The sequence below is a fragment of the Parasteatoda tepidariorum genome, chromosome 10 (assembly GCF_982258835.1).
Source record: "Parasteatoda tepidariorum strain Cologne lab strain chromosome 10, Ptep-v5.0, whole genome shotgun sequence".
NCBI classification, from domain to species: domain Eukaryota; kingdom Metazoa; phylum Arthropoda; class Arachnida; order Araneae; family Theridiidae; genus Parasteatoda; species Parasteatoda tepidariorum.
This window is the reverse complement of record NC_141764.1, coordinates 27,244,440-27,264,820: the sequence shown is the minus strand read 5'-3', so window position 1 is coordinate 27,264,820 and position 20,381 is coordinate 27,244,440. Positions and strand designations below refer to the sequence as shown.

Sequence of the window (20,381 nt, the reverse complement as noted above, 5' to 3'; positions counted from 1 at the left end):
ATGGAAAGATGCCAGGGGAGTGAATAGGAGGTAAAACTTCAATTTAAAAATGAAATACACTTATCATTTCTTTGATTACTTTAAACACTGTTTAGCCGATTTAAATTAGTCAGCTGTAGAGCTAACTCTTTGCATTTGTTTTGCGTACACTTCTCCAATTTATGTTCTATTAAAACACATTAAATAACTTACAATTTGCCTCACAGAAGTTACCCTTACCAGAGGAAACACTATTATTAGCAAGCATTTGCAATTAAAAAAAAAAAAAACATGAACTAGTCTGTCCTAAAAATAAATCTGAAGTAAATGAACTACAATTCATTTGCAACTCAAATACATAAATATTATATCTGAGTGGCAAGGCTGAGGCCCGTTCCTCAAAGTGCAAGAAGCTCAATGTTTATATTCTGTAAAAGTTTTGAAAATCCTTGTTCAAAATTGTAGTCTTTAAATAGATAATATAAAGGAATTCTCGTAATTTTCTTTCAAAAAAGTAGGGTGACCTGGGGTAATTCCTGATCAAAAAATGCAAACATCTATTTTGTGAAAAAACTATTCAAGATAGAATTTTAATATTTATTGGAAGTTTGAGGCTATATGAGATGAGTTCTATGCTATCTTCTTTTGTTTGAAAATCTAGTTAGAATTTAAAAGATTTTAAATTTTTAGTGATCAGGAATTACCCCTTCTCTTGATCATTTCTGGGGTAATTCCTGATCACTTCTGGGGTAATTACTGATCACCAGTTTTTATAGTACAGGAGCTGTTTAAAAATAATTATACAATGGTAATTAACAAATAAGGCATCAAGATCAAACAAATAAATCAAAAAGATATGTTTAAGGAGCTAATAAAATGATTTATTTAAAAAGCAAGAATAGAGATTAACACTTTAAATTTTCCAAAAATCTATGCATCATGTCATACATTTTAGGCAAGCAGCCAACTCATTCTCATGTTCTGCTGAAACATAAGAAAGAGTTCACTCATGGGTTTCTTTTGCTGGATTTTGTAACTTCATTAAGTGAGAGTGTAAAGTTAAGTAAGGTATGTCAACAACTCTCACCCTGAAATTTTCATTTTTAATCATTAAATCAATCAGTCATCAATCATCTTGCTTTCTAGAGGCTTAGTTTCCTTTTTGGGCTTATAATTTCTCACCATATTTATATTCGGCTAATTTATAAACTTAAAAATTATTCTAACAATGAACACACATAAAATTAAGATAGAAGCAAGGTAAGACAAACCAGAAATGATGCAAATCAGAACACATTTGTCTTGTATACAGTTAAAAACAAATTTTGTGATTACAATTAAAATATATTTTATAGTTGTTCCACTTAATAAATATGAACTGCTATTTAAGAAAAGACAATCAGCTATTTATTAGCTATTTTTAATACTATTTATAAAAAGAAATGACAATGATCAGGAATTACCCCAGTGATCAATAATTACCCCATCTGTAGGGGGCAACATTTGATATAGTTTTCCATAATCAATTATAATGTTTACAGTAAATGTGAAACAATTAAACAAAAGATTACACTATTTTCATATCAAAGAAAAATAAAGTAACTCAAAATATTTATTATTAAGAGAAGGAGGGGGATCTTTGCAGAAATGTGCACATTTTGAAACCCATCTTTGAAATGGAAAATACAGAAAGCAGTTTAAAAGATACTTATTTTGTTAGATTAAATAAAAAACTATTATTAAGTAAATGTAGTTATACTTTAGTAAAGTGTACAAGCATTCTTGTCCATGTCTCAAATTTTAAAAAAAAATAATTTTTTTCAAATAAAACTTAGGTGATCATTATTTACCCCAGAAACAGAGTGATCGTGAATTACCCCGGGTCACCCTACCACATTTTTTTTATAAGAAATTTTGACCAAGCTCTCAGCAGACTCAGGCCTTTAGAAAATTATTGTACCTCTCTCCATTCCACCCACCCTTGAAAACAAACTTTCTGTGGAATTGTTCATTGGATGCAATATTGTACTTTTAAGATGCACATGCAATTAAAAAAAAATTGGGGGATTTCATAAACTTAAAAAACACAACATGAAGAGAAATACAACATGTCTTAAAAACAAAACTATAAAAAAATTAATGAACGGCAATGTGTGTATTATTCATTACTGTAGGCAATTTATATATCTTGTTTAGTGGATAAACTGCACTCACTTCAGAGATATACACAGTATCATATTTTCAGTACATTTATGTACATAATTTGTAAGTGTTTATGCATCCTAAATTTAAACATAAACCTTAACTAATAAGATAAGCCTTAAATAATAAAACAGTAAAAAAGTATATGAACTACAACTTATGTCCCATTCAAACATCTTAAGAAATCTAAATATTAATCATGAGAACAGTTATAACAAGAAAATTAAAAAATTTAGTTCTAAGATACTTTTTGCCAAAACCAAACATTTAATTTTCATTACTTATTCATAAAATGATTTATCCCGGCACACGATTTAAAGATTTACATTCCAAATATTTCTTCATCACGAGGATTATTTATGCTATTAAGTAATAAAATCATATACCTTAATCAAAGTAAATACTATTCTAAACCTAAGTTGTAAAACAACTTGAAACTTATAATGGAAGAAATTTTATTGCAATCATGCAGAAATGATCCTGAGAAGTTTCACAACAATAAGCTGCTGTCCATTAACCCGTGTTTTATACAGTATTTATGTATTGAACTTTAATAAATATTAAACTATATTTTAAATGTTGATAAACGTAATTACATTGTTATTTTACAACGGTATCTTACCATGACAATTTTTAAACTTATTGCTATCTAATTTTCATTTTAAAAAGTAAATTTAATAAACATAGCATACTTATGTAATCGATAATCATCATAACCTACATTTTTATATATTTAAAAGATCAACATTAATTAAAAACAAACCTTTTAATTAAAATATTCTGCTGTGCTTCATGTAGTAATTAAATTTACAATGTGTAGTTTTAAGTCCTCTTATATACACAAAAGTAACAAAATATCTAACAATCATTTTATTAAAATAGATAATTTTTAATAATTTTAAAACTATTTATTAGATGCTGCTTTAGAGACTATAATAAAAAAAAAAGCTTTGTATTTTCATGTATATACGATATTATAATTATTTTATGATCTTTTTGACTCACACTTTTTCTTTAAGAAGTATTTAATAAATATGCATTCTTATAAAATATTTTTTTTTAACGGCAGGCGTTTAAACTTTTATTTACCAGATAATACTAGGCAATGCTTAAATAAAATTGCAAACAAATAACACAATTCAAACAATTTATATTTGATCATAATTAGAAGAAGAAAAATTTATATATGAAACATTCAAAGCAAATAAATTATGTTTGTCATAAAAAATACAAAATAAATTTTTTTATGAAAAGGTTAATCACTCACCGTAAAGAAATGGCTTTTTTGTTTCTAGAAATCAATAACAAAAGTCAATATCGCAGAACTTCTCTATTATAAAAACATAAATAAGAGCTGTCACATTTTGACGTTTACTAAAACATGGAATTCGTAAGTCGATATTTCAACTCAATCAGTTCAATAGTTTTTGGAATAGAATATCAATAAGTTAGTCTTCAGTTATACAAAGATAGCGATTAATATTACACACTTAATTTTTAAATAAAAATATATTTAAGTAATTAACATTGACCCCTTCTAACCCAGAGTAACAGCTAACGTTTCACTTGAAGAAGGTAAAAAATCCAAAATAAGCCTGAAGTTTTGCAGGAAAGCAAGCTTCAAGGTTCGGGGTAGTTGATCTGAGCAAAATGATAATCGATAGAGGATTCTATATCGATACAAAATGAGTGAAATCAACAACAGAAAATAATCGATGTTGATATCTTAATTTTTTTTTGTAATATTTGTTCTCCTAAAACTTAATTTAAAGCTGATTTTCCTTATTATTTTAATTGCTTTATTTGCTGAAATTAATTATGTATCGAGAAAGTCTTGATTTCAAGAAAGAATAAACTACAGCCGAAAACGAGTTTTTTCAAGTTTAGTTTTTATTGTGCACTAATCAGTCTAATATTTAAGATAAATTTGTAAACTGAAACTAATGAAACCGTTGAAAAAATGTGTACCCACTTCTTGATTTCTTGTTCTGCAACATACCTTAACCGCGCCCCCGGGTTTTTATGATACTTTCCTGAATCGAAAACTACCGGTAGTGGCGTCATCTTTTTTTTGTCTATAAGGAAGAATTTTAAAGAAAAAGATAAAATTTGACCCCGACGTCACTTTAAGGAAAGTAAAAATACTACACAAAGTATCAGGAATCTTCGATACCGAAGCCTAACTTAATCAATTTTTGTCAATTAATATAGGAAATGTCTTTAGAAGAGGTTTGTGTTTTAATCTCTAATTTTAAAAATCATCGTCTATTTTAAATGTTGCTCGTTGTTTTATGTTTTCATCTAATATTTTATTTATCTCAGGAAAGGTGATTATTTTATTTTCATTTTCAGAAATTCACTAAAGCAGCGGAAGATGTTACGAAGTTAAAAACTAAACCAACTGATGAGGAACTACTGGAAATATATGCTTTATATAAGCAAGCTTCTATTGGAGATGTAAACACTAGTAAGTGTTATTAAAGATAGAACTAAATTTTACCCTTTTTTTGTCTTCTTTGTATACGCAATAGTTTAGTCTCTTTATTTAGGTCATTTGAGTAATTTGTTGAAAATAGGACTAGAGTGGGTCGAATTTTACCCTATAATTTAACCAGGACTTTCTACACTGCTTTGCAGCCAGGCTTCTTTTTATCGCATTTTTGTTTCATTGATATTTACTATGTTTTGTTTTTATGCAGTTCATGCTAAAATACTGGAGTCTAGTTAGCATTGACTAGTTAGTATTTACTATTCTAATATTTATATGTTAGTATTTAATTTGTTAAGTAAGATTTAATTAAATAAGGATTTAACTATAATCCTTTTAGAAAAAGCATTTTTTTTTAATGCATTAAACTACATCTACATTGTTCCTCCATTTTCGTGTATCCCAAATCAGAGATATTCTATTGAAAAAAAACAACATATTTTTTCTCTAAAACAGTCTCAAAAAATTGCACAAAATCTTGCCATACCTGAGCCTTTTGATAGCCAGTGTACTTCAGTGTGAAGGAGTAATCAATGAAAATTCTCATTTTCTTCGCACAACTGTGCAAATAGCCATGATGAAGAGATTTTGTTCTAAATGGCTTATGAATCCATGATATCACTTAAGCATGGCAGGTGCTTCATCTGTTACTATTAATATTCTATTTGATAAAGGGATTATTTTTTCTTGGAAGTAATTTTTCAAAGCATTAAACATTGATTCACCTTTAGTGTCAGTTTTTAAAGTTCCATGATGAACAGCTCTTCATAGATTTCTTGTTTATTATAAAACTAACATGTATTAATATCAGTGTTTCATTACTAAGTAGTTGATTCTCCCATATGTAAAAAAGAAAATTATTTTACAAATAATTGCATTAAAACTTTAAATATCATAATTCATTTTATTTTCCAGTGATTTTTTTAATATCAGATTTCTTCAAAATCTCTGTTAAGCTCTTAGATTAAAATTTCTGCTGTGTAGGAAGAAATTAAAGCCAGCTAAATATTGGACATGCTCTTCAATTTATTGTAGTAAAGTAATTTTTATGTATTTAAATTTTGCTGTGCAGCCCCAAGTAAGATTACAAGTTGGTTAGATGAGATCCTCTATCAGTGGACAACTATTCACATTTCTTAAGCCCTAATTTTTTTTTGTTAGCTCATAGACCGTTGTGTGTATCTAGAATTTGAGTAATAATCATGATGTATTATAATCATAGCATAAAATCTTCTTTAAGCAAATTAAATAAGGTTTTATGTTCTAGCTCGCCCAGGTTTGTTTGATCTGAAAGGAAAGGCCAAATGGGATGCTTGGAATTCTAAAAAAGGTATATCATTAAAACAATTTTCATTGCATTAGCATGGTAAACAAATGTTAGTTTCTCTTGCAACTTTAAATTTAAATGAATTTATGATCAAGTTTTAGTTTCATTAAGTAAGATATAATGCAAACACTTAGTTTTATTTGTTTGAAGAAATTAGATAATTCTATTAATGATATCTAATATTAATGTTTTTTTTTTTTTTTAATTGCTAGCTTGAAATAATTGACTTCAATATAAATTATCTGTTATTTTCTACACGCATTTTAAATATTTTGAAGTTTTAAAAATCACATAATCTTCTTATTAATAAGATTAGTGTTTACAAATATATTTTTTATATAAAATTTAATACCCAATTATTTAAAAATTCTGATACAGTACAGAACCCGTTATCCGGAAATCAGAAAACCGGAACGAAATTCTGTACATTTTCCCTCCATTTTTTTAAAAAAATATTTCTCAGAAGATTTTTCTTTCTTTTTTGAAAGATGTTTACCTTACCATCATTTTGGAAATAATCATTAGTGTATTACTTCATTGTTTCTTCTTTTTCAGATTATTTCCAAATATTTTTTTTAGTTGGGTTTAACAATAAAAAAAACAGCTTTTTGTAGTGATTCAGAAAACCGGGAAAATCAGTTATCCGGAATAGCGATGGTCCTGATTGTTCCGGATAATCGGTTCCCTACTGTATTATTATTTTTATTTATTTAATTTTTTGCATTAAGATGTAAAAACTAAAATTGGCATACCAAGGGTTAAGTTCTATCAGCAAGAACCTATCACTGTCAAAATATAAAATGTTTGCTCCATCATCAAAGAGTATTAATTTCTAGAAATGAAACTAAATAACTGTTTCTGATTTAATGTCTTAAAATAAAGGTACGAAAATAATAAACTGTGATCTTACTAAAATATTGTTGCTTCAAAGATAATATGCATGAAAGTGATTAGATGAGTTTATTAATATATAGAGAAAAAACCTTAGTTTTCTTAAGTTCTAGAATCGCGAACACTTTAAGTTCATTCATTGTGTGTAAATTCTATGGCTCTTGGAAGGAAGCTATCTTTTTTTGAGTTTAAAAGATAAGTCTTGTCCTACTTTTAATTTAGTTGGGCAGCTGTGTTTACCCATGGTCTAAGGTTTTCTTTTTAAATAAGTCATCTTATCTACTATTTAACTTATGTCTTATGAAGTTTATTTGATCTGATTTATTATTCATTAAGTACTATTATATAAATGTCTCACCTCTAATAAAACTATGATTTTCCAGAAGTGCTAAAAAATTATCGTGTAATAATCTTTGATAACTTCTTTCACAGAATGGATGCCTGTATCTTTTGACTCTTGGATGTGTAAAATTTTAGATTTTTGAACATATTTGGTTTTAATGTATTTTACCACATCAGAATTTATGATAATAAATCACATTTTAAAGAACAGTAAAAAAATTTAATAAATTTTAATAATGATGTTTTCTACCTGATTGTTGGCAAAAATATTTTAATGATGAAACTATAGATAACTATTATAGAACATTATAAATAAATTTATGTACATATTTTAGTGGCCATTGATTCAAAAATGTTTAGTTTTTCTTGGTCACCTATTTCTTTATTCTTTTGTGTATAGTTGTCATTTGCTTTGAAAGCTTTTATACTCGGATATCTTTTGTAAATTAAATGACATTACAAGACAAAAGTGACATCACCGCTTTTAGTGTGCATGATAAATTTGAAACCATATTAAAACATTTTAAACCTTAGGATCTGATGTCTGTAAATTACCATGTAAGGAGAAGGGGGGGATTTTTTCTTGAATTTTAGAAACTGGTTCTTAAGGATGAAAAACCAAAGATGTTATATTTACATTTGTTTTAAAGTAGAAGTAATACACTATATACCTGCCACTATGGGATAAGTTCAAAAAAACCATTTTTGTGAAATTTATCCAATAAACTATTTTTATAAATTTTAATCTGCTTATTAAAATTTACCAGAGATACTCATTTTTAATATATTCTTTTCTTGTTTGCTTCATTTTTAAATACAATAGTTTACTTTTATTTGTATATAGGTATGGATCAAACTGAAGCTAAAGAAGCTTATGTCACTAAGGTCAATCATCTTATTGAAATCTATGGTCTGGCATAATGGAAATTATTTGCTCAACTTTTTTTGCTTGTTAGAGATTTTTTTTCTACTTAAATTCATTTATTGCTCTTCAGATGTTTTAAACTTATCATCTACTTAAATAAATTTATTATTTTCATATAATTCTGTGTTTGAGTTCATTTTTTGAAGGGAACTGAGAACATCCCACAACTGTTAGGATAATCTTAATTGAATACTCTTTGTGAGCAATGAATATTCAGTGCATTCCAAAAAAAAAAAATTTAAAAAAATGTCCTTAATAAATATTTTAACTTGAAGAAAAGAACAGGCGTTATCAAATTCTGACAAGTCTCTACAGAGGAAGACAGGTATAATTAATTAGAAGTAGAAATTTGAGGGATCTCTAATAATTGTTCTTAAACTCTATTTTTCCTCACATTATTAAATCTGTCTTGCTCTTTATTACAACCTTTCTGCATTGTGATGTGTCCGATTTCTTTATTTTTTCATTTTTTTTTTTCAAGCTTAAATATTAATTTGCGACACATAATGTGCATATTTTTTTTCCAATTTTTATAGGGATTCTGAAACCAGATATTAAAAGCTGTCTTTATGGATGGGTGGCCTAATATAAACAATAACAAGCGTCCTTAAACCGGAAGAAATTTAGAAAATTTTCGGTGTATCCCTCCGCTTATGTTATGACTACGAGGCGATGTCTGAACAAGCCTAATATTCTATGCAGTTTTGTTATTGTAATTTGGGTTCAAATCTAAACATAATTGTACCATTCATAAGAGCTTTCAGTAATGTGTTGATTCTCAGAGAAAAAAATTTTAAGTCTTTCATAAATTAAACTCACTAAACTTTTAATATTGTTTTATAAAGCTTTAAAATTAAATGCTGAATATACATTTAGTTTAAAAGGTGGCTTAAATTTTATTATTAATTTTGAAGTTATGCCTTTTTCTAATATATAAAATGCATTAACATAGGGTTATAATTGCTATTAAAGGAAAAAATGATTATTATGAATTTAAGTAGGGGATTACAGGGAGATTTTTCAGCAGATTTCCACTTTTTTTTCTCTCGAATTCCAGTCTTTTTTATCAAAAGCTCCGATTCTCTAAAAGTTTCAATTTTTTTTTAATAAATATTCCGTTTTTTCAGAAAATTCAACCTTTGAAATAAAATATATTTATTTTCGAAGATAAACTGAAAATTCAAACTACATAGCTACCAGCCCTTCCGCATTTTTACTTATTTTAGCTTTTACTCGCAGAAGATAAGGTATTCTGCATTTTTACCAGCCTACTAGACAGCTCGTATTTTCGAAATTCAAAGACGCTGCTTCAAACAAGTCTTTTGGAAGTCCCAAGACCGGAATCTGCTAATATCTTGATTCTTATTCACGCGATTTTAATATCAAATATAGCTTTTCATATTTACGTGATTTAAAAGTTGCTCGTGCGATTCTTATTCACGCGATTTGAATATCGTACATTGCGATTCTTATTTAAGAGATTTAAAAATCCAATATCGCTATTAGTATTTACGCGTTAAAAACCTATGTGGCTATTCGTATTCACGCGAGTTTAAAATTCAATGTCGTGAGTCGTTCATGCGTTTATAATATCAAACATCGATTTTCGTATTTATACGTGATTTAAAAATAAGACATCGTGATTCGTATTTACGCGATCTGAAAATTATGGATCGTGATTTGTATTTACGCTATTTAAAAATTCTCTCTCGTAGTTTGTATTTTCTCATTTTCAGAATCGAATATAGAGTTTCATATTCACGCGATTTCAAAATCCATTTTCGTGATTCATATTCACGCGATTTTAAAATCCAAGATCGCAATTTCTATTTACACGATTTTAAAATAAACTATCGCGATTCTTGTAAGAAAGTTTTTTTTTTCTTTAATTAGTTACTATTAAGGTGACTGTTGTTCTATCGACGATTATTAGTATATACAGGCATTACAACAGAGCATAACTGGAAGAGAATATATTCAAAACTTGCATTTTTTTTTCTTGCAAAAAATAAAAAATAGGATTTTTCAAAAGATGTTTGAAGATGGGCAAACGACTAAATTAATCACCAATCTGTTTGTGTCAGTTTTGCTATTACTACAAGAATATATAAAACTTTTCCAAACTGGAGCAACCCACATTCACAAGCATCTTGACCTTGTTAAAGGATTTTTTTTTTTTGCTAGTTTTGTGAAACATGAAGCATTTGCAGCAATCGGAAATTAAACAAAAAAAAAAAAAAAAAAAATAAGCTAACAAAAACAATCACTTAAAAAGTAATGTTTTTTTTTTTTTTTTTGAAAAAGTTCACTATGCACCAAAATCCAAATTTTAAAATATTATGTTGCAGTTATTTATGCTATAAAAGGCAAAATTCTTATCAAATAAAAAATAATTATCTTAACAGTTGCTGCTTATCATGTAATCTTAACTAAAATAGCAATTTTTGTATGTTAAGGAGTTACTATATATTTCTACTTCACAGTTATTGATATGTTTAACAGTGCTCTAGCTAGATTAGATTATAATATGAACATAGTGATTCCAATTGTAAAAGTTTCTTTTCTATATAATTTAAAAAGTCATGTTACTGATATATTTGCTATAAATCACATAACAGTATTTATTAAATGTTAATGTATGTTCTCAGTAGTTTTAATTTGCTAAACCAGGCAGTTTCTGAAGTAATAATTGTCTCTTATGAACTGAAGAAATAATTTCTAGCTTTATTTTTTTAATTGGTAATTTTACTTTTTACTAAATGTTAATTATCAATTATATAATAATAAATTGGTACACAATTGCATGTCAACACATTGCTGCTATCTTAAATTGTTTGGAATTTATTAATAAACGATTGTACATATGTGCATAAAATTTACTAGCATGTAAATTCAGCTTTTTAGCCAATCTCAACCCTGTATATATGTTATAAAACCATTTTTTTTGGACAATAAATTGGCATTTTGGATATTTTAAGCAAATTCCTGATTTTTTTCAGATTGATAAAATTCCCTGACTGATTTTTGCCTTATTCTCTTTGTTTTTCCTGTTCTTTTGCAATCACATGTAAATTAATTAAATGAATTAAGCAATATGCTTAGAATAATAAATATGGAAGAATAAATATAAAACATTTTATTTACAAAATTAATCTGTACAAAAATATTTTAACATCATTTTCTGAATCTTTTGAAAAGAGGATGTTTGCTGCCTTCTCTTCTAAGTTTATATTCCATGTAAACAGCATCATCAGCACCAGACAATGAACTCATACTACCAACACGACGAGAAACCTTCAATATAAAATATGTTTTAGTCACAGTTAAGATTGGATATATTTTTACATTATGTTCAGTCAATATGCTTAAAATAGCCTTACATAAGGTTTTAATTGTTAATAAAATTATTTTACTCAAGAGTTTATTTGATCCTATCTAAAGAAAGAAATTAATAACTGATAATTTTTTGTAATATTTATTTGAAAAAAATTATTCAAATTCATAAATTAATTTCAAATGTTAAAGTATGTAACTGACAACAGCACAACTTAAGATATGAGATTCTCCTAGCTAAATGAAAACTTAAAGACATTCTTTTATCCATTTTGCATGATAAATAAAAAGCTTCATTTTGATGCATATTCTATAAATATTTAATTATGTAAAGAAATAGAAGATATTAAAAGCAATCAGTTTCTTTATAAAACCATAGTCTTTATATTACTTATTCTATTTTTTAAGGGAAAAATTAAAGCAACTTTCAGCCTAACAAAAGAATCTAGGAGAAAGATGTATCCAAAGTTAAATAGCTATTACAACATTTCCCAATCTCTCCCTTAAAAGTCTAAACTCATACAATTTGTTGTATCTAAACAGTAACTGATTAGGTATCTGAATTACAGTATCTGAACAGTAACTGATTGTATTTATATTTCTAACAATCAATAGTTTTTTTTTTTTTTTTGGAATCCTACGACTAGCGAGTTCCAATCGGCCATGTGGTGTCTTGCTTTCCTATAAAAATGCGACACATAAAACCAGAAGGGAAAATATATCCTGATTTTGCTATTAAATCTACTTCCTTGTTACCATGAATCTCAACATTACTTGGAATCCATTGGATGACAATTATTTTCCATTTTCAATAAGATTGATAATTACTTCATTACACAGAACCTCTCCAGAATAGGAAGAAAACTTCTTATTTATCAAGATCTGAATTGCATCTTGGACAAGAAACACAATTTTTTTCTCTCATAAAATTTTTAAAACAATATTCATAAGTACAATATTGATTAATAAAAATTTTTTAATAAATTCTTTTATAACCAGGGATCTGTCCAGGCCGAATTTACTACCGCTTAGTGGCACCTTCACAAATTCAACTTTAGGAAAAATGGTAGTTTCACAATTTCAATTTTAGGAAAAACAGTAGTTTCACAAAATATTTTTTCTTAAAATTTCATTTTTGTATAACGTAAGAAACGATAAATCCATATTTTTATGTTGATTTTTAAATATAAATTTTAATTTTTCACACATTATATCTAAATTTTCACAAAATAGGTACCTCTCAGAAAAACCTAGACAGACCCTTGATAACAATATTGATTACTATATATTGCATTGCATATGCTTTACAATATATACTAATCAATATGATAAGAAAAACACCCAAATGCAGTGTAATAGTAAATATGTGTAAAGATAAATTTGTTGCCTCTCATATAGCATTTTCATTACCAGCATAGCTTATATTCTACTCATATTTAAACAACTTAAGTACAAAATTAATTTGTATTTAATTTGTCTGAAGTTAAATTCTTGTTTTAAAGCATATGTGAAAAAATTTCTTTTTTTAAACTTTTGTTTAAAAAAAGACTTCTGTTTCTAAAACTTTTGTTTCTTTTTTTAAAACTTTTATTTTAGGACAAAATTAGGGAAATTTGAAGCAAATATACACAAATCAAAACAACATGTTTATGAGTACCACATTCTTGTATTTTAATGCATAAAACGTTGCATAAATTCAAAACTTATTTCAAATGCAAATAAAGCTAGACATATAAATGAAAATTCATATTGTAATCATGTAATGTAAAACTCTCATTTTACATCACAAAAATAATATAAAATTCTGAAAGAATAAATAGATTTTAGTTACCTGTTGTGATGCTTTGCCACCTAAAAATTCAGAAGGAACTTTTTCAGCATCATTAGCAGCTAATACTTGCTGTCAAAGCTGAGTTTGTTCTTCTCTTGTTTTATAAGCTAATTCTTCTTGCTGTAAATCATATAGAAAATTAATTGAAATTACAGGTGTAAAATTATCTCATCAACTTTAGGAGACAACCTTCACAATTACCACAATACATTCAGCTTTTCCATTAAAATATTTTTGTTAATGTTTAGATCAAATGTGTCAAACTCACGGGCCGCATGCGGTCCAAGATTAACATTTTTGTGGCCCAGTCAATATATCCAAAGCAAAGTAAAAATAAAATAGAAATGTGAATTAGAAACGAATCCAGCATATAGAATTATAATATACTTATTAATAAACTATACGGATCATTTTAAATTGTACGCGCGAAAATGTAAAACTCTAATTGGCTGAAATGGAGTCCGTTTCACACTAATCAAACAATTCTGGGATTTGAAAGAAAAAATATGCAAGTTTATACAAACTATAAATCAAGATACAAATTTGTTCTCCGATCAAATTTGGTTGCAAGATTTATCTTTTATGGTTGATATAACCAAACACTTATCCGATTTAAATTTATTGTTACAATGCGAGGATCAGATCATTACGAACATGTTTGACATAATTAGATATAAAGGTAAACTATTTCTTTGGGAAAGGCAACTGAAAAATGAAGATTTAACGACCTTAACCGCTCCCCCGGGTTTTTATGATACTTCCCTGAATCGAAAATTACCGGTAGTGGCGTGATCTTTTTTTTTGTCTATAAGGAAGAATTTTAAAGAAAAAGATAAAATTTTACCCCGACGTCACTTTAAGGAAAGTAAAAAATACTACACAAAGTATCAGGACTCTTCGATACCGAAGCCTAACTTAATCAATTTTTGTCAATTAATATAGAAAATGTCTTTAGAAGAGGTTTCTGTTTTAATCTCTAATTTTAAAAATCATCGTTCTGTTTTAGATGTTGCTCGTTGTTTTATGTTTTCATATAATATTTTATTTATCTCATTCTTTTATTTTCATTTCCAGAAATTCACTAAAGCAGCGGATGATATTACGATGTTAAAAACTGAACCAACTGATGAGGAACTACTGGAAATATATGCTTTATATAAGCAAGCTTCTATTGGAGATGTAAACACTAGTAAGTGTTATTAAATATAGAACTAAATTTTACCCCTTTTTTTGTCTTCATTGTATACGCAATAGTTTAATCTGTTTATTTAGGTCATTTGAATAATTAGTTAAAAATAGGACTACAGTGGGTCGAATTTTACCCTATAATTTAACTAGGACCTTCTATACTGCTTTGCAGCCAGGCTTCTTTTTATGGCATTTTTGTTTCATTTGATTTTTACTATGTTTTGTTTTTATGCAGTTCTTGCTAAAATACTGGAGTCTAGTTAGTATTTACTATTCTAAATTTGTTGAGTAATTTTTAATTAAATAAGGATTTAACAATAATCCTTTTAGAAGAAGCAATTCTTTTTTAATGCATTGAACTTAAAGTGACCACACGTCCCGATTTTGGCGGGACAGTCCCGCTTTTTAGGGGACTGTCCCGCGTCCCGCCGATTTTTAAAAATGTCCTGCTTTTTAGAAAATATCTGCATTTCTTATTTTAAATGTACTGTAAAAATATATTACCTATTATTTATTAAGTATTATGGTGAATATAAAGAAGTAAAAATACATTAAAAAAAAGCACGTAAAATGCATGCAGAGTAAACTAAATTAGGCAATGTACCGAGTTAGATTTACTCGGTGGTGTTCGATCATTGTCGTTACGTCTCGGCTTAATTCAGATAAGTGCAGACAGTGCAGTTTGTTGTTTTCAATTTGACGTTCGGTTTGACTCATTATTTGATTGACAGAAGATAGTGGTAGAACAATAGTCGCCACAACGTAACGGTCAATAAGGCAAAATTTAATACTCTTTTTTAGCCTTTGTAGTAAATTTTTTATTCATTTCTAGTATCTCTACCCACAGAATAAAAGATGAGTAAAAAAAGAGAATGCAAATTTAATGAAGAGCTAAGCAGAGAATTTCAATTATTAAAAAAACCAAAATAGACTATATGGTACGGTGTGATAAATGCAATGCTGAATTTTTGGTCTCACATGGTGGAAAAAACGATATGACTAAACATCTAGCGACAAAGAGGCACAAAAGATTTTTGAATAATGCCGCTTTCTCGTCTGAAATGGAACAGTTTTTTCTCACTGCTAGCTTTGGCAACACGAAAAAACAGCTAGCATTAGCGGAAGGGCTATTTGCTTTCCACACCATAAACCTTGATCTCGAAATCAAAGTTTCAGATCAATGAATTCTGCGTCGCAAATGATCAAAACATTATACGACAAAAAATATGCATGTGCAAGGACAAAAACCGAAGCAATTATTTGTAATATTTTTTCACCATATTCGTTTTCACAATTGCAGAAAGAATTAGAAAAATGCGCATTTATATCCATGAATTCCGATGCCTCCAACCACAAAGATTTAAAATTATTTCCCACAATTGTTAGATTTTTTGATCCAGAAACAGGAATTAAATATAGAATATTAGATTTTGTTTCATTGCTGAGTGAAACTTCACAAATAATTTTTGATTCAGTAAGTACTATTTTAAAAAAGAGTAATTTGAACATATGAAATGTTACAGATGAAAAAATTAAATGTTGGTTATCTTCAAATGTGGAAACAGATAAAAAATGGACCGAGTTATTCCTTCATTTTAAACAGAATAATATTCCTTATCAAAATATTTTGAAAATTGTAGAACAGAACAAATGTAGCAACAGAACGTGTTTTTTCTAGCATCAATAAAATATGGACAACTGAAAAAACGCATTTGAACATTAAAACTTTAAAAATCTATTTTAAGTGTAAAATATAATTTAACCAATTCATGTGAAATATTTCACGACATTTTAATAAATGATCCGAATCTATTGCTAAGTATTCACTCAGATCAAAAATATGACCGTGAAAGAAAATCATAATTTTTTTTAAATAAAAATTTTTATTTGATTAAAAATCATGATGTTCAAATTATTATTTTTTACAAATATTTTTATAGTTACCAATAATTAATAAATACATTTTTTTACAAGTATATGAATGTATACAATAAAATATATATAACTAAATTGTAATTCTCATTTCATCCCATTTGTCCCGCTTTGTCTCAATGAAAATGTGGTCACTTTAATTAAACTACATCTGCATTGTTCCTCCATTTTCATGTATCCCAAATCAGAGATTATTCTATTGAGAAAAAAAACAACATATTTTTATTCTAAAACAGTCTCAAAAAATTGCACAAAATCTTGCCATACCTAAGCCTTTTGATAGCCAGTGTACTTCAGTGTGAAGGAGTAATCAATGAAAATTCTCATTTTCTTCATACAACTGTGCAAATAGCCATGATGAAGAGATTTTGTTCTAAATGGCTTATGAATCCATGATATCACTTAAACATGGCAGGTGCTTCATCTGTTGCTGTTAATATTCTATTTGATAAAGGAATTATTTTTTCTTGGAAGTAATTTTTCAAAGCATTAAACATTGATTCACCTTTAGTGTCAGTTTTTAAAGTTCCATGAAGAACAGCTCTTCATAGATTTCTTGTTTATTATAAATCTAAAATGTGTTACTATCAGTGCTTCATTACTAAGTTGTTGATTCTCCCATATGTAAAAAAAATGGTTTTGCAAATAATTGCATTAAAACTTTACTTATCATAATTCATTTTATCTTCCAGTGATTTTTTTAATATAAGATTTCTTCAAAAAATCTCTGTTGAGCTCTTAGATTAAAATTTCTGCTGTGTAGAAAACATTTAAAGCCTGCTAAATATTGGACATGCTCTTTATTTTATTGTAAGAAAGTAATTTTTATGTATTTAAATTTTGCTGTGCAGCCCAAAGTAAGATTACAAGTTGCTTAGATGAGATCCTCTATAAGTGGACAACTATTCACATTTCTTAAGCCCCAATTTTTTTTTTTTGTTAGCGTATAGACCACTGTGTGTATCTAGAATTTAAATAATAATCATGATGTATTATAATCATAGCATAAAATGTTCTTTAAGCAATTAAATAAGGTTTTATGTTCTAGCTTGCCCAGGTTTGTTTGATCTGAAAAGAAAGGCCAAATGGGATGCTTGGAATTCTAAAAAAGGTAAATCATTAAAACAATTTTCATTGCAATAGCATGGTGAACAAATGTTAGTTTCTCTTGCAACTTTAAATTTAAATGAATTTATGATCAAGTTTTAGTTTCACTAAGTAGGATTTAACGCAAACACTTATTTTTATTTGTTTGAAGAAATTAGATAATTCTATATCTAATATTCATATGCTTTTTTTTATTGTGTGTGAAATAATTGACTTTAATAAGAATTATCTGTTATTTTCTACATGCATTTGCATTTTAAATGTTTTGAAGTTTTAATAATCAATAACATCACGTGATCCTCTTATTAATAAGATTAGTGTTTACAAATATAATTTTTATATAAAATTTAATACCCAATTAATTAAAAATTCTGATATTATTACAGTACAGAACCCGTTATCCGGAAATCAAAAAACCGGAACAAAATTCCATAAATTTTCCAGCCTTTTCTTTTTTTTTTAAATGTTTTTTTTTCCTCATAAAATTTTAGAATTTTTCATTCTTTTTTGAAAGATGTTTACCTTACAATCATTTTGGAAATAATCATTACTGTATTACTTCATCGATTTTTCTTCTTTTTAAGATTATTTCCTGTTTTTTTTTAGTTGGGTTTAACAATAAATAAAAAAACGGCTTTTTGTACCGACTCAGAAAACCGGAAAAATCAGTTGTGCTGAATAGCAATGGTCCCGATTGTTCCAGATAATCGGTTCCCTACTGTATTATTATTTTTTTGCATTAAGATGTAAAAACTAAAATTGGCATACCAAGGGTTAAGTTCTATCAGCAAGAACCTATCACTGTCAAAATATAAAATGTTTGCTCCATCATCAAAGAGTATTAATTTCTAGAAATGAAACTAAATAACTGTTTCTGATTTAATGTCTGAAAATAAAGGTACAAAAATAATAAACTGTGCACTTACAAAAATATTGTTGCTTTAAAGATAATATGCATGAAAGTGATTAGATGAGTTTATTAATATATAGAGAAAAAACCTTAGTTTTCTTAAGTTCTAGAATCGTGAACACTTAAAGTTCATTCATTGTGTGTAAATTCTATGGCTCTTGGAAAGGAAGCTATCTTTTACTTGAAGTCTTGTCCTGCTTTTAATTTAGTTGGGCAGCTGTGTTTGCGCATGGTCTAAGGTTTTCTTTTTAAATAAGTCATCTTATCTATTATTTAACTTATGTCTTATGAAGTTTATTTGATCTGATTTATTATTCATTAAGTACTATTATATAAATGTCTCACCTCTAATAAAACTAAATGATTTTCCAGAAGTGCTAAAAAATTATCCTGTAATAATTTTTGATAACTTCTTTCACAGAATGGATGCCTATATCTTTTGACTCTTGGATGAGTAAAATTTTAGATTTTTAAACGTATTTGGTTTTAATGTATTTTACCACATCAGAATTTATAATAATAAATCACATTTTAAAGAACAGTGAAAAAATTTAATAAATTTTAATAATGATGTTTTCTACCTGATTGTTGGCGAAAATATTTTAATGATGAAACTATAGATAACTAACATGGAAAATTATAAATAAATTTATGTACATATTATACTGGCCATTGATTCAAAAATGTTTATTTTTTCTTGGTCACCTATTTCTATATTCTTTTGTGTATAGTTGATTTTCTTTTGCTTTGAAAGCTTTTATACTCGGATATCTTTTATAAATTAAATGACATTACAAAACAAAAGTGACACTACCATTTTTAGTGTGCATGATAAATTTGAAACCATATTAAAAAATTTTAAACCTTAGGATATGATGTCTGCAAATTACCATGTAAAAAGGGGAGGGGGAAATTTTCTTGAACTTTAGAAACTGGTTCTTAAGGATGAAAAACCAAAGATGTAATATATACATTTGTTTTCAAGTAGAAGTAATACACTATATTCCTGCCACTATGGGATAAGTTAAAAAAAAAAGCATTTTTGTGTATTTTATCCCATGAACTATTTTTACAAATTTTAATCAGGTTATTAAAATTTACCAGCGATACTCATTTTTAATACATTCTTTTCTTGTTTGCTTAATTTTTAAATATAATAGTTTACTTTTATTTGTATATAGGTATGGATCAAACTGTAGCTAAAGAAGCTTATGTCACTAAGGTTAATCATCTTATTGAAATCTATGGTCTGGCATAATGGAAATTATTTGCTCAACTTTTTTTGCTTGTTAGAGATTTTTTTTCTACTTAAATTCATTTATTGCTCTTCAGATGTTCTAAACTTATCATCTACTTAAATAAATTTATTATTTTCATATAATTCTGTGTTTGAGTTCATTTTTTGAAGGGAACTGAAAACATCTCACAACTGTTAGGATAGTCTTAATTGAATACTCTTTGTGAACAATGTATATTCCGTATGTTCCAAAGAAGAAAAATTTTTAAATCTTTAATAATTAAATAATCAATATTAAAATATGAATTATTAATAATATATAATAATAATAATTAAATTTAATAATCTTTTCTTTTAAAAAAATTTTTTTTTAAGGAATTTCTCAAGAACATTTGTTCTTATCGCTCCCTCCCCTTACAGAACAGAAACAAAGTTCTATTCATATTTTTGTTGAAAATTATAAATAACACACATTATAGTTTCAATAAGATAATTCTGATCTTCAGTTGTTTATTTCTTTTTAAGTATTGATTGCAAAGCTAGTACTTCGAAAAATTTCAAGTCTTTCATAAATTAAACTTATAATATTGTTATATAAAGCTTTAAAATTAAATTCTGAATATACATTTAGTTTTAAAGGTGGCTTAAATTTTATTATTAATTTGGAAGTTATACCTTTTTCTAATATT

At 27.1% G+C, this 20,381-nt stretch overlaps 3 protein-coding genes and 1 long non-coding RNA gene across 4 annotated transcripts in view; 2 read left to right on the top strand and 2 right to left on the bottom strand.

The window, feature by feature from the left end:
- Window positions 1-4,152, bottom strand: part of LOC107439384 (ecotropic viral integration site 5 ortholog) — a 130,312-nt gene extending 126,160 nt beyond the window's left edge. The window contains exon 1 of the mRNA XM_016051960.4: window positions 3,449-4,152. The gene's annotated coding sequence lies outside the window, so the exon portion shown is untranslated. The remainder of the gene's footprint in view (window positions 1-3,448) is intronic.
- Window positions 3,922-8,273, top strand: LOC107439383 (acyl-CoA-binding protein homolog). The gene is made up of 4 exons (XM_016051957.4): window positions 3,922-4,410; window positions 4,534-4,648; window positions 5,937-5,999; window positions 8,074-8,273. The coding sequence occupies exons 1-4, from the start codon at window positions 4,396-4,398 to the stop codon at window positions 8,148-8,150; spliced, it is 270 nt and encodes an 89-aa protein (XP_015907443.1). The 5' UTR covers window positions 3,922-4,395; the 3' UTR covers window positions 8,151-8,273.
- A 3,002-nt stretch (window positions 8,274-11,275) lies between these two features.
- On the bottom strand, window positions 11,276-14,004 carry LOC107439382 (uncharacterized). Its single transcript, XR_001583531.4, has 3 exons — window positions 13,520-14,004; window positions 13,319-13,438; window positions 11,276-11,448 (listed from the first exon to the last, which is right to left on the bottom strand). It is a non-coding gene; the product is annotated as an uncharacterized LOC107439382 (long non-coding RNA).
- A 127-nt stretch (window positions 14,005-14,131) lies between these two features.
- On the top strand, window positions 14,132-19,836 carry LOC139424777 (acyl-CoA-binding protein homolog). The gene is made up of 4 exons (XM_016051956.4): window positions 14,132-14,278; window positions 14,393-14,507; window positions 17,487-17,549; window positions 19,637-19,836. Exons 1-4 carry the CDS (start codon window positions 14,264-14,266, stop codon window positions 19,711-19,713), a joined length of 270 nt encoding a protein of 89 aa, XP_015907442.1. The 5' UTR covers window positions 14,132-14,263; the 3' UTR covers window positions 19,714-19,836.
- Window positions 19,837-20,381: the final 545 nt, after the last annotated feature.

Bases quoted from the DNA above. Each gene is read 5' to 3' on its own strand.
- LOC139424777 (XM_016051956.4), top strand. The intron at 14,508-17,486 runs GTAAGTGTTATT...TTTATGTTCTAG, and splicing joins TATTGGAGATGTAAACACTA to CTTGCCCAGGTTTGTTTGAT. The intron at 17,550-19,636 runs GTAAATCATTAA...ATTTGTATATAG, and splicing joins TGCTTGGAATTCTAAAAAAG to GTATGGATCAAACTGTAGCT.
- LOC107439383 (XM_016051957.4), top strand. The intron at 4,649-5,936 runs GTAAGTGTTATT...TTTATGTTCTAG, and splicing joins TATTGGAGATGTAAACACTA to CTCGCCCAGGTTTGTTTGAT. The intron at 6,000-8,073 runs GTATATCATTAA...ATTTGTATATAG, and splicing joins TGCTTGGAATTCTAAAAAAG to GTATGGATCAAACTGAAGCT.